General features: G+C 39.1%; 1 protein-coding gene and 1 long non-coding RNA gene across 7 annotated transcripts; one reads left to right on the top strand and one right to left on the bottom strand.

Annotated features, from left to right (window-relative positions):
• Positions 1-17,903, bottom strand: LOC145550149 (uncharacterized). Its single transcript, XR_014086021.1, has 4 exons — positions 16,902-17,903; positions 8,409-8,550; positions 1,380-1,422; positions 1-1,244 (listed from the first exon to the last, which is right to left on the bottom strand). It is a non-coding gene; the product is annotated as an uncharacterized LOC145550149 (long non-coding RNA).
• LOC103459309 (ninjurin-2) lies at positions 433-26,258 on the top strand. Of its 6 annotated transcripts, none has more exons than XM_081603846.1 (5): positions 434-825; positions 22,237-22,373; positions 22,466-22,545; positions 23,138-23,328; positions 25,297-25,382. In XM_081603846.1, the coding sequence occupies exons 1-4, from the start codon at positions 727-729 to the stop codon at positions 23,305-23,307; spliced, it is 486 nt and encodes a 161-aa protein (XP_081459972.1). In that variant the 5' UTR covers positions 434-726; the 3' UTR covers positions 23,308-23,328; positions 25,297-25,382. The 6 variants fall into 6 exon arrangements, with proteins under 6 accessions (XP_017158424.2, XP_081459972.1, XP_017158422.2 ...); XM_017302933.2 differs by lacking the exon at positions 25,297-25,382 and adding an exon at positions 24,538-24,642; XM_017302935.2 differs by lacking the exons at positions 23,138-23,328; positions 25,297-25,382 and adding an exon at positions 22,736-23,037 and having other exon boundaries at positions 433-825.
• Positions 26,259-27,927: the final 1,669 nt, after the last annotated feature.

Below are 27,927 nucleotides of genomic sequence, written 5' to 3' on the forward strand. Positions count from 1 at the left end.
TCAGCTCATATTCCAGGGACTTTCTGGAAGTTTAATCAGCTCAAAAGAAATGAAATTGTACGATGAGCCGGGTCTCATTATTAGAGAGAAACCTACGAGCAGGTGAAAATCTTTACCTTTACTTGATAAAGACCTAATCTAGAATATATAGTTGTACCTAGATATTTACTGACACTTTTTAAAAACTGCCCGACATTAAATGAGGCCAAACATTACGCTTTTAAGTGAGAATAATTAACATTTGCCATATTTCAACTGCCGACAGCCAGCGTTCTGTTATCAAGGAGACAAAGCGGCGAGTCTCCTGAAAGTCTATTGTTGTGTTCCAGTGAATTTCTTGCAGAAAACCCAAAGTAGGAATGGTAGTGTGGTAATAGTACTGATAATTTTCAAATATTGGAGAATATTTTTCCACTGTGAATTATGATTGTGTTCAAGGTTTTTAACAAACAATAGATTTAGTATCTAAAAAAAAATAGAGCATCAGACAGACAGATTGCAAAGTGTGAATCAGTGAGAGGAGGAGACCAGGATGGACTGAATAAGCCGTTTGTTTGTCCCTGTGTTGTCCTGCCTGGCCTTACTTGGTGCTCGGCGCCTGGCTTCCAGGGCATCTTCCTTTCACAACGACCTCTGCCATCGTCGCATTGCCATTTTTTCGCTGCTGTGGGAGCGACTCTAAAGCGTGTGCTTATCTCGACTTCTGGAGCGCTCGCTGCAGGCCTGATGATGCAGGGACTGGGGAAGACGGAGAGAGGAGAGCAGGGACGCGACATCGACCTGGCGTCGATGAGATCCACCATGCCGGCCAGCGGCCCACTGCAGGTTAGTGCGTCCCAAACAGATAGAGCAAGTCGGATGAATAAGAGAAGTTTTCCTGCTTTACTCTGCGTCGCGTCTTCACTGCATTCCCCTTGTTTACGTTCCCTTCTCCCTTTTCTCTTTCATCTTTGTTGCGTCCCTCTTGGCATATCTGTCCCTCTGAATCACTGCTCCCGTCTGGGCTACGCCACGCAGCTGTGGTATGTCCTGCGTAAGTGAGAGCTGAAGATCAGAGGGTTGCCGCTTGCCTCTTTAAGGTTTAGGTTCAGAGTCTGGACACTGTTCCGAGACAGAGACGTGATCCCAGCATCAGTCAAATATCAATTAGGACCAAGGCGTGAAGGTTAATAATGGATTCTAATGGAGCCATTGTAGGTTTTAGGAGCAGGCGAAGAAGAGAAGGTCACCGACAGGATAAAAATCTGACACAAAAGGATGGAGAGTTCACTATATCACAATGACAACAGCATCATATTTAATGTGTACATTTATGACACTTCTACCTCCAACACAGTCATTTGTTTCTGATGATTTGTGATACTGACAACCTGTCCTACCTGCCTAATGACTGCTGGAGACAGACACCAGCTCCCCATGAACCTGCAAAGACACACAAATAAAGACAACAGATGGCTGGATGGATAATGAACAGAGTTATATATAAGCTAAACATATTGCAGTCTGATTTGTTTACATCTAAAACAACGGCGTGTACACTTTCTGGATCCACTCAAACCTGCCAGCCATCAGTCAATGAAATTACACAACCAGTCCAACTCTAAACATGTATCCACGTTTGTGTGAGTCACCCTGTGTGAATGAACCTTATCTGTGCCGACAGCCTCAGTAAGAAAGGAGAGCATTGTCCTTTGTGGCGTTAGTAAGCAGCTACAGAGAAAGCAGAAGCTCAACACCTCACAGAGAAGTTTCTAGCCACAATCTGCCGTCGCTCAAGTCTGTTGCGACATATGGCTTTGCACAAAGATGTGTGGCCAAGTCCTCACCGCAACTATTCACCGCTGGTGGCTTTAATATCTGTCGACAGATGAAATGAGAAGCATATAATAAACACTGAGGCTGAAATGAGTTCGTGTGGGAGTGAGCATCTAGGGCGTAGCAAAATGTACATTCTGTTGGATAACTAAGACTGCTTGATACCTCAGTCATGCCACTCGCGTGTTATTTGAGCGAACAGATGGTAGCTACTGCATCTTTAAAGACATTGTGATCATAATGTATGTGTGACTATAAATGCCAGCGACAATGCGCAAGAGAAATATCTTAGTCCCAGCTATGCACTGAGATTAGATGTTGTTTGACCTACAAATTCAAACCTCTGCTGATGTTGCACAATAACTGAAGGGTCTGAAATTAATAGCACACTGACTCAGACTGTGATGCGTTACTATTTGACATTTTTTCTTCCTTAAATCCTGTTTAGCTCTGTGATCCATGACGATAACATTGACTGAACCTGGGATAGTTCATTTGAACTCCTGAGTTTTTCATCCGCCTGTGTGTGTAGCCATCATGATGAATCTATTTCCATGGTGTGAAGGCTTTGCACCTCCAAGTCACTCTCTATGTATAGCTCACGGCAGCAGTGTGTGGAGTGCTGATAAAGACTTAGAAATAATCACATGGCCTCTCAAAGCACGAGAGTCAAGTTTCGATGTTAGTAAAAGAGAGAACACTCCGAGCGCATGTTCTATGTTTAGAAGCAATACTGCGCTTTTTACGATACCATCTCCTGTTTTTGTCAACAGTCATTTTTTTAAAACGACTTTTGACATAATGTGTGTGAAGATGTGTGGCTTTTGAAGCAAATGGCTTCTGATGAAGCCGTAATCTGGAAAGAAAGTTTAGATTTAGATTACCACTTATGGTCAAATAACTGATTGTTGCCTTCTATTCATATGCTATGGAGAAACTAAGAAAAACAGGCATCTGAGAACTAAACCGTTTGTGTTCATAGACATACTAGTGCTGGTGCTTTTTAATTTCTTAGGTTGTGAATTTAAGCTTTCAATTATATACAGAAATTTACAAAAAAAAATTGTATTAATCAGTTAATAATATATATTGTTTACCTCTACAACCTTTTGAATATTGTTAGCACAAGTCAGCACTAGAAATACTGACAGCGACCCGAAATAGAACTAGTAAATTCACCAAATTCCTTAGTTAATCCTTTAGGTTTTCTCTGTTTATTTTCCCCATAGGCACATGTATTCAGGTCTTTGTATTCATTAGTAATTTCCCCGCAGCTCCTCAGTTCAGGCCTCAAGTCAGCTGCAGGTCACTCTGATTTCCAAGAACCAGAACAAAGTTCTTGTAGGCCAAGGCATTTGAAAAACTCGGGTGCAAAACTCCTGGGAAGTCCTCATGTTGCCCGTCTTCTGCAGCATTTGATTATAAAAGCTGTCAGACATTGCACAGAAACAAAATCTGAAAGTTATTAAAGCAGAATAGATTATCAACATAGCATCACATCAAAGATGACTCTCTTGATCTGATGTAGAAACTAAACAATCCCATAATATTATTTTTATTTTCCCCAGTGAGAAAAAACAATACGCTTAAAGCAATGGGAAGTTGCAATTCTTCAGTTGCTGAAAGGCATGGAATGTCTTTCAACTTGAAAGCAAACTTGTCTGTCCAATGCAGGCAGTTTAGTCATACAGACAACAGGACTTTGATCCAACAGCTCCTAAGGTAGTTCCCTGAACTTTTTGTTCACCCTAAAACCTCTGAGGTCCCTCATAAATCCGTGTGGATGTATATCCCCTGTCCTAATGTCAAGGTATAAACAGAACTTTGACAACTTAAATCCCAGCAGCCTTTCCTGTACGGCAGTCAGAGTTGGTTCTTCAATGTAAACAAGTCTGAACTGGTTAGTCAGTGACTTTGTCAGATAATGGAAGAAGAGGGGCCACTGTCAGGCAAGTCTGCGCAATTTAATATTTATATGTGTTATTACGTTCATTTTCCATCCCTACATCATACTGCAGAACTTAATGTGTGTGTGTGTGTGTGTGTGTGTGTGTGTGTGTGTGTGTGTGTGCGCAACTGTTACATTCAGGCAGGAGGTGTGAAGTACAAGAAGCTGTGCAATTGTCTTAGCGATTCTGGAAACTTTTGAGTGTAACCTTCAGATGAGACGATAATGACTGACGTTCTGACAACCCATTCAGAACATTACCTTTAATTTGTAAAAAAAAAAAAAAAAAAAAAGAAAAGAAAATAAATATAAAAGCATTATTTCCCCTCTTCCTAATAAAATATCTTCTACTTTGTTAGCCAATCGCAAATAATCCCAATAAAACGCGCTGATGTTAAATGCGAAAACATTCAAGAGGTGTAAATCCTGTTGCAAGGCACTCCACGTGAATAAATATTTGATCAGTTTATATTTTAACAAACAGATCAGAAACGGGTTCGGAACATGGCTGGGTGAAATTCCTTGCCACCATCTGGGGAGAGTAAACACACACCCTATGACACATTTTAATTTTGACCCGTTGTTTCACTTGTTTTCCATCCAGTAATTTAAAAACTGAAATTAAAAATGATAGTACTGTCAACTCCGATTAGCTGCATTTATGGTGACCAGTTAAGCTTAATCAAAAATGGTTCAATTTTGAACAGCTGGAAAGCAATAGGGATGTTAATGATTACCGGGTGATGTGCATCTGATTTCAAAATTTTACTTTCATTTCAATATGACTCATCATTCTGGCAGCATGTGGATTTTCTTTCATCTTCTTTTTATATATTGCGTGTGAAAAATTGCACTCGGGAGTATTCATATTTGCATACATGTCGAGTTAAAAGCCTCTTAGGAATTTTGGTGTGTGTTTGGAATTGTTGTCCATCTGAACCACCCAATTATGTTCATAATCTGAGACAAAATAGATGATTTTTTAGGTAATTCCTGTACCCTACTCTTCCATTTTCTCCAATAAAACAGCCCATAGCATGACGCTTCCACCACTATATTCAACTGCTGGTACATGATTCTTAAGTTTGAAAGGCTCGTCTTCAATTGTCACGGATACCAAAGTCTTTTTCTTGTTTGATTGTATAGCTGTCATTCAAGGATAATTTAGCTTTTCAATGTGGGCACTGCCAATTTAGGACAAGTTGCAGCTTTAAAGAGGCAGTTCACAAACAATTTCCCCCTTTTTCTCAGAGTTTGCATGAGCCTGATAAAGCCTAGATTGACTGATACTACAGAGTGTCAGACATAAACAATTAAATCATGACCCCCGTCTCCCCGTCTCTTGCTCTCCTCCTTTCTCGTAAACTCATAATTACATTGTCAGGGTGAAAAAGAGCATTTATCTGGCACCATTATTGTCACCACAAACTCTGCTTCCACTGGAATCTTGTTTTCAGCTAGTGACAGACTCATTTCTGCTCTCTGCATGATATAGTTTATGATGACAGTAATGTTAAATTAAGTTAAGTGGCTCCTCAGAGCATAGGAATAAATCACTACGAGCGGAGTTTGGGCCGAGAGTTTTGTGCCACGCTTTTTCGTCTTCGTCCACTTCGTCCTAGTCGCGCTTGCCAAGAAGCAGCAGGAAGCCCCTCTCTCCAACGCCTGGGCTGGCTCGCTGGGACTCTACAACACTACAACTCAAGTATGCATGCACACACCCCAGCAGATGCACATAAATCACAAACACACACCAGGCCTGTAAAGCTAGCCTCTCTCATTCACTGTCGATCTTGTCTGAGGCACTTTTATGACTCCGTATGTACTCTTCTCTTCAAAAACGATAAAAAATAAACATTATTGAATAAACGCATTTCTTTCAGGTAAATATTTCATCATTAAACAAAGAGTCCATGCATGTAGTTCGGATACGAATACAGAACCTATCGCCGTTTCCTTTCTGAACTCGTTTCATAAGAAGTGGCGCCAAAATGAGAAGTGAAATTTATTGCAACTGTCCTCGACTTTCTCTATGAAATGTGTTGCTATTCGCTCGGTTGTTGGGCTTATGTGTTCGTGTTAGGACTGAGGTCACTCAGAGGTAAATACAGACCTCTTTCTATCTGCGTTTCCCTGCCCTTCGCCAAAGCGGTTAGGTCACTGGATAAGACAAAGTGAGTGTCTGTGGGAACAAACCCAGACCTGAATTTTTCTGCTTGGTGTTGCATGCATGTCTGGCAGCTTGTGTGTGAATGAATACAAGTGCAGAAGTATACATAAGTATATATTAAAAAAAAGGGGGTGCAGATTTAAATTACAAGCTTTGGAGGCAGGTGTCGTGTCTAATCGGAGGTACAAAGGGCATAATGCAAGTTTAGAGAGCAAATTTGTGGTAAGTTTGTGGAAAAACGACAAGAACTTGTGTCCAAAACGGGATTGTTGCCAATCCAGAGGCGTAATGTAAGATTTTCCAGAGGTATAAAGATCTAAAGTTGGGGCAAAGCATTAAGGAATTGTTTTTATTGCTTACGGCAGTGGTTCAGGCTTACATCATCTAGCCATTGTCAATGAAGCGCCTCACTGCGCCTGCGGTGCTGATGGAGCTAGCGTTAGCTTCATCACAGTGAGATCATGCCTGCTGTGACACAAACCCACTGTCTTCTTAATTCTTCTCTGCGAGAATCCATAACAGAATTGGAAGTCATAAATTCTTGTTTCACGCACAATAAATGTCCACAACCATTGTCTATTAATGCAATCATGACTTTAGAAAAGTCGTGAATTTAAAGTCCGAGCTTTAAAATGATTTGGATTATATTTATTGATCGCTGATGACCATAAAATACAAGAAACTATTTCTGTTGCGTGCCATAGAAAGATCATATAGACACACTTTCAGCGTTTCCCATGAAAAAAAACTATGCTTCACATATTTTTTTTTTTTCAGCATCACATCTCCCTGTGTAAACATCTAAACATTTTATTTATGGGCCTCTGTGGACTTGAATAAATAGCCATACTGATGTTTAGTTACCTCTACTGTTCTCAGCAGTGTGAGTGTATTGGTGCACGACCTTCTTAGTGAAAACAAACATCCTCAGCCTCTGTCGGGCAAACCACTTACATTTTTTTCCACAAGCAAAGCAGTAACACAAAAGTGTTGATCAGGCATATTAAGCAACTGGAGCCACTAAACAGTGGGCCTCCATAAGATATGTTATTGCTGTAGCTGGACCCCAGTCTGCTACAATGCTGGAATGCCGGGACCAAGTTAATGAACTGGTATTAATAATTCAGTGCTGAAGGGCTTTCTCAAGAGGAAATTAGAGTGGTGGTTTCAAGATCTTTAGTGTTTGAGATAATTATGTAGCTCTATGATCGACCTGGATGCTAATCATGTAAATTCCTAATATTAGATTCATTGTTGGAGTTTTTTTGCACTTAGGTCTTTTTCAAGTTCCAGTTTGGAAAAAGAAGAAACAGGAGGAATGTGGACAGCTACTTTAGGGTAATCTAGACTGTTGATTGTATTGGGGGGGGGTTTTCGCTTCAGTGGTTTTGACCAAGAAACGGAACAAGCAGGATCTTCAATAAGCAAAGAAGTTATCATGATGGCAATAAAATACCAGAAAATAAATAAAATCTGAGATTTCAAATTATCTAGATTACCGTATGTTAAATGTCCAGTGATGACCATAAAATACAATAAACTATTTCTGTTTTAAGCTACAGAATAGCATGCATGCTTTGACCCAGAAAATTGTTTTGCTTGTGTGTAAAGTGGATCTTTACAGGTGGGAATTCTCTTGACTGGCTGCACGTGTGCTTTGCAACATGTATAAAAGGTATGCTTTAAAGTGAAGCAGCATGTGCCCACATGTATAGATGAGCACCACACTGGAAGAGTTGCATTTGTGTGCATGCAGAAGACACTTCTTTAGGTCCAATATATGCCATTTTTCCCCTGTAACATATGTTCACAAGGCAAACACAGTCTGAAGTATATGTACACATAATAAAAAGAAAATCATAAACCTGGATCTATGGTTGATCATGTCTGACTGGTTGAACCAGCACAGGTTACTCTTGTAAAATCTCTCTTCTCTTTGTCTCCAACTGTCACATTTAAAGTACAGGAAAATAAAGTCAGCAGTCATTGAAACCAAACTACAGTACAGCACACATCAAAAGTCTACACACCCTAGTTAAACTGTCAGGCTTTTGTGATGTAAACAAATGAGACCAAGATAAGCTCATTTGAGTAGGAATGTCACCTTTAAAGTGCGCATCGAACGGCTGCGTTCAAGTTCACGTTAAGCAAGAGCTAAAACGCACCTAGTCAGTTAAAGTTCCACTTATTAACAGCAGATACATTTCATTTGGATTGGAAGGTTTTTCTTGACATGTTCATGCTCTTCTTATCTCACAGCAAACGTCAGGAGGAGGGTTTAAAAGGATTTGCAAGTTAAAAGACAAAACACAGTGAAGATGGATAACAGGTGGAGAGAAAAGAGGAGAATCTGAATGTTCCGCAACGCATTTTAAAACTCAAGTAAATGTACTTGTTTACTTGCGTTGCATATTGTCCTGCAGCCACTGGTGCAGAATTCTTGGAACTCGGGGAAACGGGATAACTCTCACTCACGGGAAGCGAATGCTGCGGACGGTGATGAAGGCCGGGGCCATGAAAGCCAGGAAGTCGCTGGGAAGAATGTCCTGTGACGTCACTCGAGTTTGACGGCCCGGGGGGAGGTTCAAACTCCTAACATCTGAGGGAAAGAACATCTCTGTGGAAAGAGAAAATTAAAAGAAAACCACTCTGAAATACCACTTTCTCGTTTGAGGAGTTCTGCGTTCTTCTCAGAGCACCTGCTTGTACGATAGCACATCTCCTGTTCTATCCAAAACATATCCACTCAGTGTTGCTGTTGACACTAAATCACACACACACAAGCCTTCAATTAGTGTGCCCATCCTAAAATCCACTTGTCTTGTTTGCTTTGGATACAGCCAACTGTAAATTGAGATTAAAGAGCGGCAGTTTGTCTTTTTTAGGTCATTGGATTTTAAATCAGTCAAAACCTCAAACGCTGTTGGGACTTGTTTTCTAACCGCAGTGTTTGCCACGGCACTCAAAAGCTCACATGACTCAGGTGCTTTGATCCTTTAATGATTTTTAAAGGCTCAGCACCTACAGTGTGCCACACAGAGACAAAGAGCAAAGAGGAAACATGCACATACTTTGGAAAAAAAAATATGTACTTGGAATGGCTATCACATTTGTTGGCTGTGCAGAAACTGTACTTTGCAAAAGTATTCATTTTCCCTTAACTTTTTTCTCCATGTTAAAAACACAAACTTTGGGATTTTATGACGGACCAAAACAAAATATTAAATTGTTAATGTAATAAAACATTATCTTTTGTTTACAAATAATTTTAAGTTAGGTCTGGAGTGCATTTTTGTTCAGGCTAATCTTAACTAAAGATTACAGTCTCAATATGAAACCACTTTCAGGATAACGTTTCGGGTTAGATAGATAATATAAATGGGACTTCTTTTTGCAATCCTTCAATAATCCTTTCTTCTTGCCACTTTTTCACAAAAGCCTGATTTGTACAATAGTTATTTCAGCATTTTTCCCCCCCACTTGAGCTGTGGATCTCTGAAGCGCCTTTAGCGTTACCATAGGCCCATGGTCTGCTTCCCTGATACTCTCTTTGCTTGACCTGTTTAAGTAAATAGCCACATATTGTCTGATCTGCTGTAGCGCCATATTCTTTCCATTTTCAGATGATTGAATAACCAGCGCTCTGGGATGTGAAAAAATTTTTAAAGCTCTTTTTACAGCTTTAAACGTTTCCACATCTTTGGTGTGTTTCTTGGTTTTCTTGATACTATTTAATAACTTATGTTCTCCAAAAAAAAAAAAACAACACCCGAGCCATTTACAGAACAGCTGGATTTATGCTTAGATTACGTCACACAAATGTGGAGTCTATTTATTAATAAAGGGAATTTTGTAGGTAATTGGAGCACTTGATTTATATATCCTTTCCCTTTCTTCAAAATCATCCACCATTTATTTGCATTGGTTGGCCTTTGCAAAGTATTGTGTTATACACCTATTTTACAATGTTTGCCAATGTGCCAGTCATAAGCAATTCTTGAAAAAGAATCTAAAAAAAAGTCCTGCTATTCTTATTTTTATCAGTCTGCTGCTTCACTTACTTAAACTGTATCTGACGCCAAAAGATTTCCCTGATGCCCGATGTAGACCACAGTTGTTTCAGCTTTGTGTTGGTTCTATATAAAACCAACTTGGAAAAAGTTCGTTTAACAACCAGAGTGCAATTACAAAGCCATAAAGTCCTTCTAAACATCCTCCACTAAATGTCTGAACCGCTCTCTGGTGGACTTTGTTTATCTACACCGTTCACTCTGTGCAAACCGACATGTCTGTATCAACAGTTAAGTTGTGCAAAGATTTTGATTTTTTTTTTTTAAACAGTCGGCGGTTTCAAATCCTGCTGTGTATGATGCTGCAAACACACACCGTTTAGAGCCAGATCTGCAAACACCAGCTGGAGATATTAAATCACCTAGCAATGTTTAGAAATGTGGGCCCAAAGACTGTTTATAAATTCAGTTGAAAATCCGGATTACAAATGTTTCTCTGTGTGATGCGCCAGGAAGCATCTGTTTTGTTTTATTTTTTTAAACCTTAAAACAGAGTGAAAATTAATGGCAAAAACCGTTTCCCCTGCTGTTTGAAGTTTCCACGGTGAAGTTCACTTTTTCCTCATACAGTTTTACACAAAGAAGCTGCAAGATATCAAGGTTAAATCTGATCCTTCTTGTTGGGAAAACACTCCTGATCTCGAGGCCCTCTGCATCTGCCCTGATGGGTCAGAACTGTTGGGGCACAAAGAAGTGGATTATCATGATTTTACGTCTTAAAAATAAACTACCGTATTTCCCGGACTACAGAGCGCACCATACTATAAGCCGCACCTACAATAAAAATTTTTTTTTTTTAAAACTGGAAACGTACATGTACCTCAGTCGCTCACCAAAGCCAAACTGTGGTTTTGTTCACGCCGAGTTTACATGCAGCGGCTCCATTTCCCTCCTCTACTGCCAAATCGACAGCCTTCAACTTAAAAGCTCCATCATATGAGTGTGAAGAAATTTCTCCGTCATGCCTGCTGCTAGCATGTGCTTGTTCTAAATGAAAACCAGCACTTTCTTCTTTGATTCCCAATTTTGACTTCCAATGATTCACTTCCTGCTAAAGCGCCCCCTGGCGGTGGAAGAAAAATCCACAGAAAAGCCGCACCGGGCTAAAAGCCGCACCGGGCTACAAGCCGGGTGGTTCAAAGCGTTGGGAAAAAAAGTAGCGGCTTATTGTCCGAAAAATACTGTAGGTTTTATTAAAGTTTGTAATAAATTTAATAAAACGAATTGTGGGATTCGGGCAATGCAGTTCAGTAAACTAACATCTTTTAGTCCACCAAACATTTTCTTGTTTTAAAAATAATGTCAACATTAACTGAAATGAATCATATGTAGACTGGAGGTTCAAAGAGCATGAAATATTGTCTGCCTATTTTACATAAAAACAAATAAATAAAGGAAATTAATACCAAAAAACAAAGCAAAGATTCAGATTTTGTGTGTTCTTAATAAAGTCACATGAGTTGATAGAGTCAAACATGATAATCTTTCTTATAAAATCATATAGAGACTGAAATGCACAAAGTTGAGTAGTGGTATCCAAAGTTATTGCTTAAATTCCAAACTTACAATTTGGGGTGTTTTTTTTTTTGTTTTTTTTTTCCTCTGGGCTGCACAGTGGCGCAGTTGGTAGAGCTGTTGCCTTGCAGCAAGAAGGTTCTGGGTTCGATTCCCGGCCCCTGTCTTTCTGCATGGAGTTTGCATGTTCTCCCTGTGCATGCGTGGGTTTTCTCCGGGTACTCCGGCTTCCTCCCACAGTCCAAAAACATGACTGTTAGGTTAATTGGTCTGTCTAAATTGCCCCTAGGTGTGAGTGTGTGTGTGCATGGTTGTGTGTCCTGTGTGTCTCTGTGTTGCCCTGCGGCAGACTGGCGACCTGTCCAGGGTGTATCTTGCCTCTCGCCCGAAACGTTAGCTGGAGATAGGCACCAGCAACCCTCCCAACCCCACTGAGGGACAAGGGTGCAAGAAAATGGATGGATGGATTGATTTTTTTTTAAATACACACCAGACATTTTAACAAAACAAACAAAGCAACTTGATTTGTGTAGAAAAGATTCAAGTAAAATCACTGTTATGGTAACTGAGACATTTTCAAGTAAAAACTACTTTTTTGGAGTCCTGAATACTTTAGGTTTTCTTGAAATTTAAAAATCAAGAGTTCACCATTTGGCACTTCGGTGCGGAGGTTCAATGGACGGATGGACAGATAAAACAAAGGTTTGACGGAGGGAAATGTTCCTGCTTTTGAACACAAAACTTCACAAAAAAAATCATCACAGTGACACTGAAAACACTTGTGTTTATGATCATGTTTGTAAAGTTACCATGACAGTGAGCTGTGGGACTGAGAACATTGCAAGTGCACACACTGCTGGCATATGATAGAAATCAAGATCCACCTGGCACAAACCCACAAGAAGTGTCACACAGTTAAATGCGCGCACACACACACACACACACACACACACACACAAGCATATCTAACATTTGTCAAGGGGTATTATGATCATATTACAGTATTTAAAATACGTCAGTCTCTTTCATAACATGCTTCTGCAGGATGACTGACAGAGAAGAACCAGGTGTTTATGGACTCTTTTAACACACACACACACACACACACACACACACACACACACGATTAAAACATCAAAAGTTGATAATAGCAGTAAAATTATGACATACTACTAACTTTTACTCCAAGAAAAGAGAACGTAAAACACAAATAAGGTGCTTTAAAGTTTAAAAGGCAAGAAAACAGAATTCCACATAAGGCACCAGTTTAAAGTGTGGTGCAGTCAAAAGTAATTCCTAAAAATGGGCCAAAAACGTTTTTAAAAGATCAGATTCAATTCCTCTTTCTTTATAGACATATGCATAGAGTGGGTTAAGTTAATCACTACCCAATGTTCTAAAGAACATGAACCCACTCTAGGAGCAAATTACATTATCATTGTTTCTGCAACTTATGTAATATCGTAGTCGTAGTGTTGGATGGAAATGCAATGACGACAAGGTGTGGCTGCTTCACACTGGAGAGCAAAGACTTGTGGGACTGAGTCAGTCTATGACTTTGTTGTAATTGTTTATGCCCTTATGCTTTGGTTGGATCACAAATGTTTGTTGATCTTGGATGAGGCTTCCTCTGCTTGCATGTCCAAGAGTTATTAAGCAGTCACTATTCACTGCTTACTTGTGTGTCGCTATTAAAATTTGGATAAAAGTAAATATAAACATTTTATGCACTTAAACCAAGTTACACAAATTAAGTAGCATTGTTATTAGAAGTTATATTTTATACATACAAATTGATCTTACTGCAGTTATTTAATCCTGATCCCTACTCAATTTGTTTGTTTTTGTTATATGTCTGTTTTCATGTCCAGATTTTTTCTTGTTCGCCATTTTTAAGGTTCAACTTTAAGTAAGCAAGACTGAGCTAAGTAGTAAGCATCTCACTGTAACATAGCGTACATCTTGATAAACAGATAATACTCTGAGACTGATCAAATTAAAGTAAAGCAGCATTAAACGACGCAGTTGTTATGTAATCTGTAAACGACAGGGCTGCCCAAGGAAGTCATGCAGAGCAGAAAGCAGCCAGTTCCAGAGTGGGGAACTGAAATGGGAAACTCAGTCATATCATGTGGCCCAAGTTGGAAAAGGGCATCAGCTGATATCAGATCAGAGCCAAGCTTCCTCTGCTCCTCTCAGATGGCAGATGGAGGGCCGGGTGGAAAAGAGAACACGCTCCAGAAGTCCAAGTTAGAAACCGATGCGCGGGTTAGCAGAAGGTTCCCTGTGTTCTTTCCCCGAGTCCGGTCGCCGTAAAAATCGGGCTGTGTTTTCCCTCCGTGTGGGGGGGGGTCAGCGTTTCTTTAAGTGAGACTGCCTCACTGCTGGGGGTCTGACACAAAAGGTCACTGAAGGTTGGCAAGTTCACGATTTATTTGTTGTTTTTATTTCTCACACATACCCAAAAGTAAAATGGAAATAAAAGCTTTGCAAATTTAAAGCTGCCTTTTAAAGAATCTGTAATTATTGTAGAACATTTAACTCCAGATTTGTTGAGTTTATAAACCTACCTTTATGGTTTTGTCATTTAAAAAGTTAATGTTAATCTATGATTTTTTTTTTGTGTGAACAATTTGGAGCAACATTCCACAGAAAAATCTGAGGAATCGCTGTATTCTCTAAGTGCTCACAAATACTTGGTTATATGTTAGTGTTTAATTTTTCAATGCTGGCAAAAAGTAATTTAAAGGTTATGGAGGTTTTTTGTGTTACTGGCTTATGTTGGATACTTATAAGAGGATAACTCATCTGTTACTTCCTGTCTTACTTCAAAATAAGAGTCTCAATCATATGTGTGTGTGTTAATTGACTGTCACAGAACTCCACGTACCAGCGGCCTTTATGTTTTGGGTCGATTATAATAGCCTAAGTTAACATCACCCGACAATGTGACATCTTGACAGCAACTAAACAGAACTTCAGAAGACAGACTTCACTTTAAGAAACTTTCAGAGTGTTTTGTTTTTTTTTTTAATCATGAAAGAAAAATCAGAAGATCTAATTTCATAAGTTGTGGTTACACGCCTAATGTTTATGTTAATGATTCTCTGCATCTGTCTTTCAAAAAAGACCAGACCAATTAATTGCAATGGTATGAAAAAATTGTTTCATCCTTAGAGATTTGTTCTGTTTTTGCGTTTTAGTTACTCTGATATTACTTTTTTTTTATGTCAGGTGAAACCAACCCCAATAAACACAAAATGTAGTTTATTTAAATTTTTTTAAAAGGAAAAAAAAAAAAACGCTATCCAAACCAACTTATTAAGGACTGGCTTGTTGCTATTTAGTGCAACTGATGACAATTGTTACTACCAAGGGTTGCATAACCAGTCATTGGGTTTAGGGATTATAAATAATTTCACATTGAGCTAGATTGGTTTGTATTTTTTATTTTTTTTAGTAATAATTTAATAACCACATCTTGTATTTACCAACATTTGTTTTCATATCACTCTTAGTTTAACTCATTTTAAAGCATAGAGTAAGAGGACGTTCTGTCAAACTGTCATAGTTTCACAAAAAAACAAACTTCTTTGAGGTGAAGAAAAAGGGATGAGGCGGGGGTCATTTCCTCAAATGCATGCGCCATTTTAACACTGCTGGCAGTTTTGCTAATTATAAGGCAGCGAGCAGAGAGATACTTTAGCTACGGACCAAAGGTCAGGGGTGAATAGCTATTAGCCTGGTGCATGTTTGTAAAGTGGTCTTAGATCATGTGTATATGCTTGCATGTGTGTGGTGAAATGAATGTGGCCCCTTCCTTGCCTTTTTCAACGTCAAAGTGAGGGCTAGAGGTTATCTCAACAATCCCCAAATTACGCAAAACGACAGACACAAAAACACATGGCCACTCGTAAACTTTTGCTGAATTATATGGGGTAGCAATTACGTTTTCCAATTCTTTTTTATTAAAAGCAAATATTGGAATTTACTGAGATCAGTGTCAAGTGTTGAATCTTTCCGACACTTTTTTCCAGGAGCCCCACTCGTGTCCCTGACGCTGTACCTATCTGCTTCCCTTCAAACCGTTTCTTCCTTTTTCTGTCGTCTGTTTCTCGTCATCTGCTTTTTTGTTTTTCTCCCACTCCCTTAACCAAAAGGGCCGTTACGTAAAAACCAAAGAGAAAGACGAAGCCTTCAGGCAAAAAGAACACATGGGAAAAAAATTAAATATAGTCAAATATACTGGCACGGAGACAAAGAGACAGTGAAAATAAGACACAGTACATAAAGAGCAACAGAGAACCAGAGATCCACTCCTAGTCGAGCTTCTCTTCCCATTGGCTGTTACGCTGTCCAACTAGAGTCCAGGGGAGGAACACTTCCTGTCTAAGCATGCAGAGAGCAGGAGGTACTCCCATGTGGATCTGTGTGTATTTGCGCCACAGAATATTTTTATATACTCCTCATTCAGGTACATATCATAAATATGCGTAATGTTGACGTGTGCGTATAGGGGAGCTTCAGGTACAGGTCGTGTACATTTTGTGATACGGCCCTGAGTCCAGGTATGAGAGTTTTACGAGGACTTTTTGGATGAGTGAGAAAGCAGGTTTTTATATAAATAGCAACCTCAGAAACTAAACGGGGAAAGAGCAGCTTTCTGTGTCAAAGTGCAGTTTACTTTCAGCTCTCGGTTACACACACAAACATGTACATATTTATATAACTCCACACGCTCCTCAGTGTCTGTGGTTGCCTTTTCAAACTTTGGTTCTCTACCAGAGACCTGTTACTTGGAGTATTCCTAACTGGAAAGAGATGTCCAACATTGTTCCTGGAATCCACTGGAGCCTCTCTCCCAGTCCGTGGGTCATAACCCGATGACAGCGTGATCACTGTGACCTTGGCTTTCTGAAACCTCTCCATTTCCTCTTTGAGCCTCTGGTATTTCTCAAGTTTCCCATGTTCCTTCTTCTTGATTTGCTGTCTGTCACTTAGGAGCTCTATGTCAAACATCACCACAATCTCCAGTTCGTTAGCCGTGTTACCACACTATATGCACTGGGCCTTGTTAGTAAATGCCAACAGCAATTTTTAAATTCAAAAGCAAGATTTGTGTGATCGATCTCAGCCAATGCCCAGTCAACATTTACATGTGGTACCAATAGAATGGGAGCTGAAAAATGGCCACCAGATGCGACAAGAATTATGTTACAATATTCCATCATGTTAATTCTGTGTATTTCAAAAGGCAAAACAATTCTTGTAAAAGTGGGACCAATTAGCTGAATTGGGATTTCTAGGATGCCTGTGGCGTAGTCCTACAGCAAAGTCCGTGCCAAAATGCAAGCACACAACACGCACATTCGACATAACTTACTTTTTGGTTACAGCACAAACTGCCGCAGTTCGTCGTGGGTGCACACGCGGTGTTCCTGCTTGGGTGTCATATCCATCCTAGCTTGTAATTTTCAGTGTCAAACATTTTTAGATATTCAGATATTTAAACAAAGCTATTTCCGGATTAAAGCGCGCCGGGAGGGAATCACGTGACGGCGTAATGACATCATCACGAAGACGTTGTGCAAATTCTTCTTTTCCGGTTAGCAACGTTGTGCAAATTGAGTGTTTTCTATTAAAATAAATATTATATTTTTGGTTACAGGTTTCTTTCTTCAGTGTTATTTTTTTATTAATTTTGTATACTTTGATATAGGTTTATTTTAGCTAAAAGTAACTATCTAGCTTTTTTTTTGGTGTTGTTTTGGTTGGTTGGGGTTTTTTGTTTTGTCTACTTGTGGGCGGAGCCTGTGACTATAGAAGAGGTTCTCTGGAGCGCATGGAGTTTAGATTTCCAACACGTCGAACGGAAGGTCATGGACTTGAGTTGCAATGAAGGTATTGATGTGTGTGTTTGTTAGTTTTTTGTCTGGTTTTTTTAACCAGCTTCTCCAACTTTTTTCACTTGAATATGAGCACAAAAAACACCATCTAAAGAGAAATACGGCCTATCATTTTTCTTTGTACGTAAGGAACGCTTTACCTATCCTGGCTTTGCAAAATCTATATGGTGCCCACTGGATACTTCCAAACCAAGAAGCCCCAAACTCGTGGTTTGCAAAATTTATGTCAAGTGTTGATACTAAGATTTCCAAATATCATCATCGTGGCAGACATTCTGGAACAATATTACCCCAGAACTTTGACCCATTCAATTTGTTATGCTACAAATAAACATCCCCCAAAATTGTAACTTATTATTGTAGCTGAATGACATTTAGAAAGTATTAATGCGGATCTGTATTTTTGCTTTAATTTTATTATTCACATGGTATTAAATATGGAGTAGTCATATTATAAATGCAAATTATTTTGTTTACCTTAACCCAGGGGTGTCAAACTCCAGTCCTCGAGGGCCGGTGTCCTGCAACTTTTAGAAGTGCCTCTGCTGCACCACACCTGAATAGAATAATTAAGTCATTAGCAAGGCCCTGGAGAACTGAGGAGGTAATTAAGCCATTTGATTCAGGTGTTTTGTACCTGTGGCACATCTAAAACTGCAGGACAGCGGCCCTTCAGGACTGGAGTTTGACACCCCTGCCTTAACCCCTCGGTACAGTACTTTTTTTCTTTCTTTTTTTGTTTTATACTTCTTTTTTATATTTATTACTTTGATTGCCCGTCAACTTTGCTGCTGTTTACAGAAATATCTCCATTGTGGGACAATAAAAACTGCATTTCTTCTTCTTCTCCCTCTTGCTTAGCACTGCAGTCTCACAGCAGGAAGGTCCTAAATCTTTCCGTGTGGCCTCTGCTTGTTTTTTTTCTGTAAATGGGTTCTCTTTCTAATTGTAGTCCACTTTAAAGTTTATCTACTGAAAGAATTAGCATGTTCATAGGGCAGTCTTTTTTTTTCTTTTTTTTTTAGATTAACACAGGCTGAAACAATGCTTGTTTTGATTCTCCATATGCATTCCTCCATCATATGGTTTTCAGCAGGGAGATCGACATGATAAATGCTTCTTTAAGAAGCTTGCATGATAGAAATCCTCCCTCAAAAGCCAGGTCACATTCCATTCGGGAGGCTGAAGTAAATGTGAGAGAGCTCGACGGTCAGTAATGACGCATGTGCTGATCCATAAAAGCTTTGCGAGTCCTGAGTAGCTTTTATTCTGTGCGGACATGATCCGCCGAGTCTTTTTCCATCTCTCGTGGCGTCTGATGAGTGAGAAGAAATCAAGCTCAAGTGCCTCAAGTGATGTACAAAAAAAATAATAAAATGGGAAAAGAGTCACTTTTAGATCATTTTATGATGCAGAGATGCAGCCAGAGCAAGTATTCAGTATTCTCGCTCGTACTTTTCAGATGAAGCCTTTGCCGACCTCCTGCAGCAACATCCTTACTGCTGTAAATATTGACCTATTTCCCTCCATCCTGTCGAGAGAAACAAAGGCTGAACTACCAATTTATGAGCACATTTTTCTAGATGAAGATAAGTGCAGATTAAGCATGATAAATGCATACTTGCAAGTCTTACACTAAGTGAACGCACATGGCTTGTAAAAGTGCAGTGTTTTGGTTGTGATGTGTGTGTATTTTGGCAGCATGCCCAAGGCTGATGTTGATAAAGTGTGACCACGCGTCCCCAAACGAGGAAAAGATGGACGCAAGCCAGTATACATAAATGCCATTTTCTGAAAAATAGCTATTTCGAACGCTGGCTTTTTGAATCCCTTCCTCACTTCTTTGCTCCAAACCCAGTTGTTTCTCTCAGACTTTTAGAAAAAAAAAAATGAAAAAAACTAAAAACCACGGCACTTGCATTTATATGGCTTTGACAGAGCTGATTCTGGGAACTGCTGAATAGTTTCTTGGAGATTTACCCAGGCTGAACCAAACCTGTTCTGTAGCACAGGCTGTGTGGGGAGTTGGATTAAAAACTTTTAGCATAAACCATAAACAAGTTGATTGTGTTTTAGATTACCCACTGAGAACACTTTAAACACGTGCAAACTTTATGTTTTTCGGTTTTGGCATCGGACATTTTAATAGCTCAAAAACCTACTTTGATCGGTCACAGAACTCCAAAATATTCATGTCAGTGAATTATTTGATGTCAAAGTTCACGTGGAAAATCACAGCTTTAATGCAGCAGGTAGTGTGCCAAGAGTGAAAGTAGTGTTGTAGCTGCGGTGTTGCAACACTGCGAGGAAGAAACCGCATCACATGATCTCTGCTGGCAGGAGCCATGTGTTTACATCCTGCGTACTGCTCGTGTCCCTTTTTGTTTGCCGGTGCTGGAAGCCTGCCCTGCGAATATTTCAGAAAGGAGTGTTAAAGGAATGTCTTTTCAGTAAAAAAAAAAAAAAGATCCTGCCTTCAAAGTGGCCAAAGATATTAAAAACAATAAAACTTTTAGGAGTGAGTGAGGCTTGGTTTGTTTGCTGTCACGTTGAAAGAGATTTTTTAGCACCATTCTCTACTCCGTTCTTTGTTGTGGTGGGTGGTCATTCTGCATTTGAAAATGGTGCAAACTAATACTTTGAATAGTGGGGACCAATCAGATCCCACTGTCATTTTGAGTTAAGTGTTTGTTCGATGTTATCTCGCAAGCCAAAACAACAAAACTAATGACCAGGGCCAACTGAGCATGATCTCCTTTCTGCGCCATCACACAGCCTTCAGATGAAGTCAGGAATCTTCTCAGCATACCGCTGCCTCCCTTCTACCTTTTGCACAACAAAAGGAAACATGTTGACATATTTCTGGCTCAGCAGCTGCAACAAAGTAAGCCCCATAAACTGGAACATTTCAGCCCCTAAATTCAATTTCAATGCCACCCAATACCACAACAACGAAAACGGAGAGATTTCTACGTTGTGTTGCCCCGACAAAAAGCTACGAAGCTTTGATGACGTACACATATACGTTTGAGGTTTGTTTCCTCAAGAGCGCCAGGTTACGGGTTCCTTTAAAAAAAATGTTTTGTCGGTTTGTGGTAGAAGAAATGACAACAAACAGGAAAAGACAACAGTAGATGCTGCTTGTTTGATTTAAAGTTTGGTTATTTTGTGCTTATTTAACAGAGAAAAGACAAGAGATTACAGTTTCCTGAAAAGCACACAAGACAAAAGTACAAGGAGGTTTAACTGTTCAACAGCTACAGTACATCCAGAATGTCAGCCCCGCAGTTTATTTTGGCACAGAGACATACATTACAGCGCAATGAGGTCATAAAGTACAGTGTGTCCTGAGTCTGTATATGATAATCTTTATGTATGTGATCCGTGCCTTCCTCTAGCTGTCTAAACGGCCCGAAGAAAAACACACTTACGATTTACGCTGCACTGACTCTACTTTAGGTACAAATAATCCAGTCATGGTCTAAGATCTACAGCTCTGTCTTTGCTACCTATCATATGAACCTGCAGTCCAGTCTCAGAGGAAACAGGGGACAGCACATCCGCAGGGTTCCTGCCCCCAACACGTGCTGCGTGTCATAAACCGAAGGCTTATGTAAGGGTGTATTATGTTTTCTTTTCTTGTCATCTCAATACCTGCTTGCAAATACTCAAGCGGATATCTTTTCGCACTGTCTGTATATAAAACTTTCCAGCTTCCCCATCAAATGATTCTCCCAGGGAGGTAGGGGTATTTGCATTACCGCACTACAGATTGACTGAAGTGCAGAAAGTCACTCGTTTTGTTTTGCCCCCCCAGCCAGCATTTCAACAATGGCAGTTGATGGAGATGGAAACTTTTGTTGTTGTTTTTTTAACTACTGCAAACAGTTTCAGACAAAATGAAATGCACTTAGAATAGAAAATATTACATACAACGCGAAGTATTCAGCTTTTAAAATCCACATTCTCAGAGCAGTCACTTTTACTCAAAAGCAGATTTTGTGCAGCTATATCTGCTTTTAGTAAGTCTATTAGACTTAGCTAAATACAGCAAGTGCTTTTGAATAAACAGCAACCCAATTCTTATTTTATTGCTGATAATAGACCCAATAATTTCATACAGCCTTAAAGAACTTGCAAACTGGAAATAGCAAATACCTTTTTAAGCTCTGGATCTACTTTGTTTAAATAAATAAACAAAAGTGTTGTAGGGTTACTTTATTGTTGCTCAGGTCAAAAATAAAAAAATGAACTTTTTTGCCATTTTAGTTTGAAATTAAATTATATATTTTCATCTGGCCAATCAGTAGTTTTGACTGAGTGATTTTAAATCATTTGAAAGTTTGGACACCACTGACCTAAACCAAAGGATTCATCTGGAATCTGTAAGCGTTAAAAAAAAAACCCAGCAAGACAGCAGCTTTTAAGATATTTAGAATATTGTTGTTTATAGTTGCTGGACTTGGAAAATTATGAAAACTGTCAACTGCACTTTTTCAATTTTGGCATATTATCTTCGGGAGGAAACGTAAACACGGGCATACACGTGTTATTTTAGCTCTTTTGCTCTGCTGCCCTCTAGTGGTTGTATTGAATTTTTCATGAAGTTGGAAAAGTTGCAATTTTATTACGTTGGACTTTTTCCACTGGTCTGCACCTTTTTATTTGTTCCATTCATATTTTACGACATATTCTTAAATTTTATTGCTGCGCACTCTCTGTTTTTCTGCCTCATTTAAAAGACTCCGACCAAAGACATTATAAGTATTACTTCAGTAATAAATGACTCATCTTCACTTGTTTGTGGTTCAGGGAGTTTCCACACCAAACCTGAACATGAACCTGTATGCTACCAAGAAGACGGCAGCCGAAGGCATGCTGGACATCGCTCTGTTCCTGGCTAACATCACGCACATGAAGACCGTCATTGAACAAGGAGCAGGATACAGGTATGCCACTGCGGGTGTTTCTTAGGAAACCACACTCGTTGTTGTGTCAGAAGTGCATTTTGCAAACACATTTGTCACGTTTTGATTCTCAGGTACTATGCTGCTGTTCTGACGCTCATATCCTTCTCCCTGGCTCTTCAGATAGTTGCCGGCGTTTTGATTATCATAATAGGTGAGCGTTAGGAAAATAAGTCATTCTGACTTCAATTTCAGATCTCTTTTTTTTTATTGTTTTCCTAACCATATTAACACATTAATTCATTTTTTTTTATAGCAAATTTTGGTACAACGTGTCTGTGTTCCAAGTGTTTTCCTGCATTTTGTCGTTAGGTTTTGTATGCGTTGATCAATGTGTGTTGCAGCCCGACGGGACTTAAATGAAGAGGCCAACCAGAAACGCCTGGACAGCTTGAACAACAAAGCAACCCTCGCTATCTTCTTCATCTTCATCACCAACATCTTTATTTCTGTCCTTGGGATGGAGCGCACCGGCCTATTTGCCAGGATGCACTTCTGAATTTCTGTTTTAGCCAAAATGATTTTTATTTCTAACACAATCTGCTCAGACTGATGGGCAAACAAGTTGGTATAACTTGCTGTCCTACTCACCGAATAACACGCTTTTTATGTCATCAAGTGTGAATGGACTGGGCCAAAGGACCAACTAGTTGTGTGACTGTCTCCATTTTGTTGTCTGTCTGTGCATGTGCGTCTGTCGCGTGTGTGTGTGCCGCTGACGTGTGTGAACGTGTGTGTCTGCACAGCTCGTTTTGAGCTGACACTCCTCCCCTCGTACCGACGATGTTTGAACTTCCTGAACAATCTGGTCACTGGCATTATCTTCCTCACCCTCCTTGTAAACGTCATCAAAGCCGCATTTGGCACACAGCGCAGCTGCCTCCTCCGGTGGCTATTTCATCGCTTTATCTTATGAGTCACGCTTAACTAATGTACAGTAAGTACATTGATTCGTAGACATAACATTACATTTAAATTTCCATTGAAAAATGTAATAAAAAACCCCTATTGTCTGTGTATTTACTCAGACTAACAACATGTTGGATGTTCAGGATGCCTTTTCCTATTTCCTGCCAAAGTACTGACTCTGATTGGTTGTTTCTGACCAGAAGTGCATTTCCAGATGGCAGTAGAACCACATGGAGGAGGCAGAGAAGATTGATGTGTTTTTTTTTCACAAATTACCTGTCTCATGTTGTACTGTCACAACATAGTGAGTACAGTAGTTTTAACAAATGAGTAAAACAACATTTTTACAAAAGTTACGTAAAGTTGATAGAAGCAAAACAAGTTACCAGCCCTCATCTTACAAATAGCTTTAACTATACCTAAAAACACATCTAAATAAAAAGCTATTTAAATATTTTTTTTTTTTTTGCTGAAATAAAACCCACGGTTTATAATGTGTCGCTACAACCAATGGGGGATTAAGTTAGCATAGTGCAAAACTAGTTTTTAAGCTATGCTAACATGCTATTTGCTTTTGACAGGTATTGAACATATATGGTAAAGTTATTATTAATAATAGTAGCATTATCCATGTATTATGAATGGATGGATGGATGGTAGCAGTAGCTGGTTAGCTAGCTTAGCACAGAGGAAACGTTGAATTTAAGAACAATGCACTGTAGCGAGATAGTAGTGGGCTCACTTTTTAATTATTATATTGTAATTAAAGTACCAGCCTAATAAACCAGTACATAAGAATGAAAGTAAAGTGACCAAACATCAAACTCATCAAAGCTGCTCTCATAAATCTGAGACTTTAAACAGATAATGGTGAACAAAATGTTGTATAAAATGCTGTTCTATTCCTAGAAGTTAAAGGTAACAGATACAAGCCAGAAAGCTGGCATAGGCCTATAATGAAATATGATTAATTTAATTTTTCCAGTTGAAGACAAGTTTGAGCTTATTTACACCAAGGTTTTGCTGGGGTTTTTTTTTTTTTTCCAGTTAAAATATAAATTACACAACACGGAGGCTTGGGGGCTGAATGACTGAATAGTATGAATGTGTGGAAAGAATAATAGTGAGATTGTGAGCAACAACCGTATGCGTGCGTGTGTGTTTGATGGTAATGTGGGAAATTGTTTGTTGTGTCTGCGTGCGCACGTGTGTGTGTGTGTGTGTTTGTATGTTGTAGCCCGCAGGGACCTGAATGTGGTGTCCAATCAGAAGCGACTCGACTACCTGAACAACGTCACCACGGGCGTCATCTTTGCCACCACGGTGACCAACTTCTTCGTTAGTTTCTTCGGCTCCAAGAGGACCGGCTTCTTCCGCTGGCTGCTGGCCAGACTCCACTACTGACACAGACAAGGCCGCAGACGCCGTCTGACGTACACTGACATGACACAGCTCAACGATGAGGACAAATTCAATTCAAATACAATTAACACCTTGATCTGAGACAAAATTAAGGCAAATAAATGGACTTTTTGTAAAGAGACTCAAACTGTAATCTAACTAAACTTTTGCCTGTCTTACTGTTTCTTTTGTGGGGCTGTGATTTTCAGACTTTTATACAAAATGTTCTGTCTTGTCTGTTGTTTAATGAGTTTCAGTAAACATTTTTACTCCATATTTGTACTTAGCTTAAAAAACTGCTTGTAAAAATGCTTTTGAGGTTCAGTTTCGGTAAGAAATAAGGGTCAACGACTGTAAGCTTTCACCGTCATAAACTTGAATAAATCCAGTGATTTGAAGAAAACTTGGGCTGAGCCTGTTTAGTTTTTACAAAGAAGTGAAACACAAATGGACATCCACAAGTATTAAAGCAAGCATGATGAAATAAAGTTGCTTTTTTTCTCTGTATTGTTTTTATTGTTATTGATTTAAGAGGGACAGTGTGATACAGACTTTCTTTTTGTTTGTTGTGCACTTGTGCTTTTGTGTGACACAGGCCGTCGGGACCTGAACAACTTCACTCTGCAAAGGCGTCTGGACTACTTGAACAACGTAACAACCATCATAGTTTTCGTCACCACAGTCCTCAACTGCTTCGTCAGCACGTTTGGCATGCAGCGGACTGGATACTTCCCATGGCTAATGATGCGAATTCATTAATGCACGCAGCTGCTCATGACGCATTTTTTGGCAAATTGCTAACTTTACTGCGTAACGTAATAAACACAGCATGCAGCAGTGTTTATTTATCAATTAGCCTAATAATTAATGATAGGTGTTTGATCTCGTATTGAGAGTGAATACTAGAGAAATCCAGACAGGACAACTCCAAACCTCTTCTCTACAGACAACTGTGCCAAAAAAGAAAAGGAAAAAAAAATGCACATATACTAATTGTGTTGCTGGTTATTTCTTTCCAGACACATTCCATCCTCCTCTCTTCATGCAGGAAAAGTTCAATGAAGTAATAGAGCTGATCTTTTAATTTCAGTTGCATCAACAACTCCTTTTCTACAGCCTGTTTTTTGATGTTGTTGTATTCTTGGTAAATCCCAGCCAATTTCATTTGCCGAGTCTCTGATTGTAGCCACTCTGCATTCACTAAGCATTTTCTCTTTTCTTGCAGCTAAATACTTGTAGAAACCTTACTCAATAAACATATCTCCATCTGTATCTATATAGATCTATATATCTATAAACGTCTTTATATGTATGACAGTATAAATTGATAATAAAGACAAAAGAGAAAATTATTAGTGACAGGGCTTTCATTTAAAGACTATGTAAATAAGGCTACGATCAATTGCAGGTATTGGCTCATCAGGTTATTGCTTTCACTGACGCCAGTCTGTGTCATGTGACTGAGATTTATTGTACACTTCAATAGCTTCATACTAGAATGCAAATGAATGAATTCCTGTTTATGCCAAATAAAGCTTCATTTCAGTAAATGGAAAAGTGCAGTGAGATTCCTGACTGATGAGACTGCCTGAAACGTGGATATTTATATGTGCAAATATTTCTCCTAAATGATAAAGCGTTGCAGATATGTAGAAATACATGTCTATGTTTTCTGTAGTGTTTTTCACAGACAGAGCCTTTGGATGTGATTCACTTTCTCTTCTTTTTTTGTGTCAACATTTGTGAAGAATATACCCCATCAAATATAAACGTTTTCTCTCAACAAGAAATATAATTCATCACCAGTTTATATAAACATTACGATGAAAAAAATAAAAGGGCCTCAATTCAATTACTGTACATAATTAGACTGGGCGGTCACCTCCACCTGATTGGCTCAGCTGGTCATTGGTCACCGGACTCCTTGAATGTAGACCCTATTCGATCATTTGGTCACTATCATTTTCTTCGGAAAATGTTAAGTGCCCGGTTCTTTATTTAAAGGTCCGTTTTTTAAAAAAATATTTAAAATACGCAAGAAGATGCGCTTGACAAGAAGGCAAAGATTTGAAATTTTACTGATGGCTGGATCGGGAAGCAGTAGCATGGTTGCAAGAAACTTTAACAGAAAACATGGAACGAGCAAAACTTATCTGCAAGTTTCAGAAAACTAGAAATGTTGCAGATCCACCACGAAGTGGTTCACTTTTGTGTTTTCAAAACAATGGCATCTGTCGGGAATGGAAATCCCGATCGATGAATCATAATTTGTATCGACACACGGAGCATAAAATCAGCCAAGAAAAGCATTCAGACTTTACTTATTTTATTCACTTTCAGCGCTGAAAGGAGACGCTTTTACCATTACATCCGAGAAGAGTTTCTAAAAAAGTCTGTAGCGTCTGAGGAGAAAGAGGAGGGCAGCTGATTATATGGACTGAAGACACTCCCTGAAATCACACCATGTCTCTGTGGCCTGGGAAAACGTTTCTTTTTCGTGAGAAATGGACCTTGGTGTCTAATCAAACATGTAACTTTTTACTATGGGCCTTTGTCTAACAGCGTGTGACTCTTTCTCGACCTTGGTAAAGCGTCTCAACACATCATATAGAGCACGTTATATAATTAAACACGGTCGTCCAACAATTTAAAAAAAAATTTCTCTATGGAAACTGATGCGTTTGACAAAACGCATCAGTTGACCCTCTTGCGTCAACTCTGAATCACACGTCAAAGATTGACGTCAACGACCCGCTGAACCAGAGTCTTTGAATGTAAGTCCTCTGCGATCATTTGGTCACTAATCTTTTTTTTTTTTTTTGTCTTGCAGGTAAATGCTTGTAAACACAAAACCCACCCTGTAGATCCTACAGGGTGCATAATAGATCCACCCTGTAGATCTATAATGTAGATATGTATAAATAAATATCTACATCACAGTATTTTTTAGACAGTCTTATCGTAGGTTCTCTGTGATAATTTGGTCACTTTCTCTTTTCTATTTCAAGTCAATATTTGAAAAAACAAAAACTCAAATATTCTCCCAGCTTATATAATGTATAATTACATTATATAGGCCTCATGCTTAAATAATGTAACATTTTATTTGAGATCATTCCTCTTTAAGACGAAAACATGAAAGGTCCTACATTCAAATACTGTATGTAATTAATTATGCACAATTAGACCTGTCACAATAACAAATTTGGCTGAACGATAAATTGTT

Source organism: Poecilia reticulata, chromosome 23, assembly GCF_904066995.2.
Source record: "Poecilia reticulata chromosome 23, P_reticulata-male-v2, whole genome shotgun sequence".
Taxonomy (NCBI): domain Eukaryota; kingdom Metazoa; phylum Chordata; class Actinopteri; order Cyprinodontiformes; family Poeciliidae; genus Poecilia; species Poecilia reticulata.

Bases quoted from the DNA above. Each gene is read 5' to 3' on its own strand.
- LOC103459309 (XM_081603846.1), top strand. From the start codon at position 727: ATGATGCAGGGACTGGGGAAGACGGAGAGAGGAGAGCAGGGACGCGAC. The intron at 826-22,236 runs GTTAGTGCGTCC...TTTGTGGTTCAG, and splicing joins CGGCCAGCGGCCCACTGCAG to GGAGTTTCCACACCAAACCT. The intron at 22,374-22,465 runs GTATGCCACTGC...TTTGATTCTCAG, and splicing joins GAACAAGGAGCAGGATACAG to GTACTATGCTGCTGTTCTGA.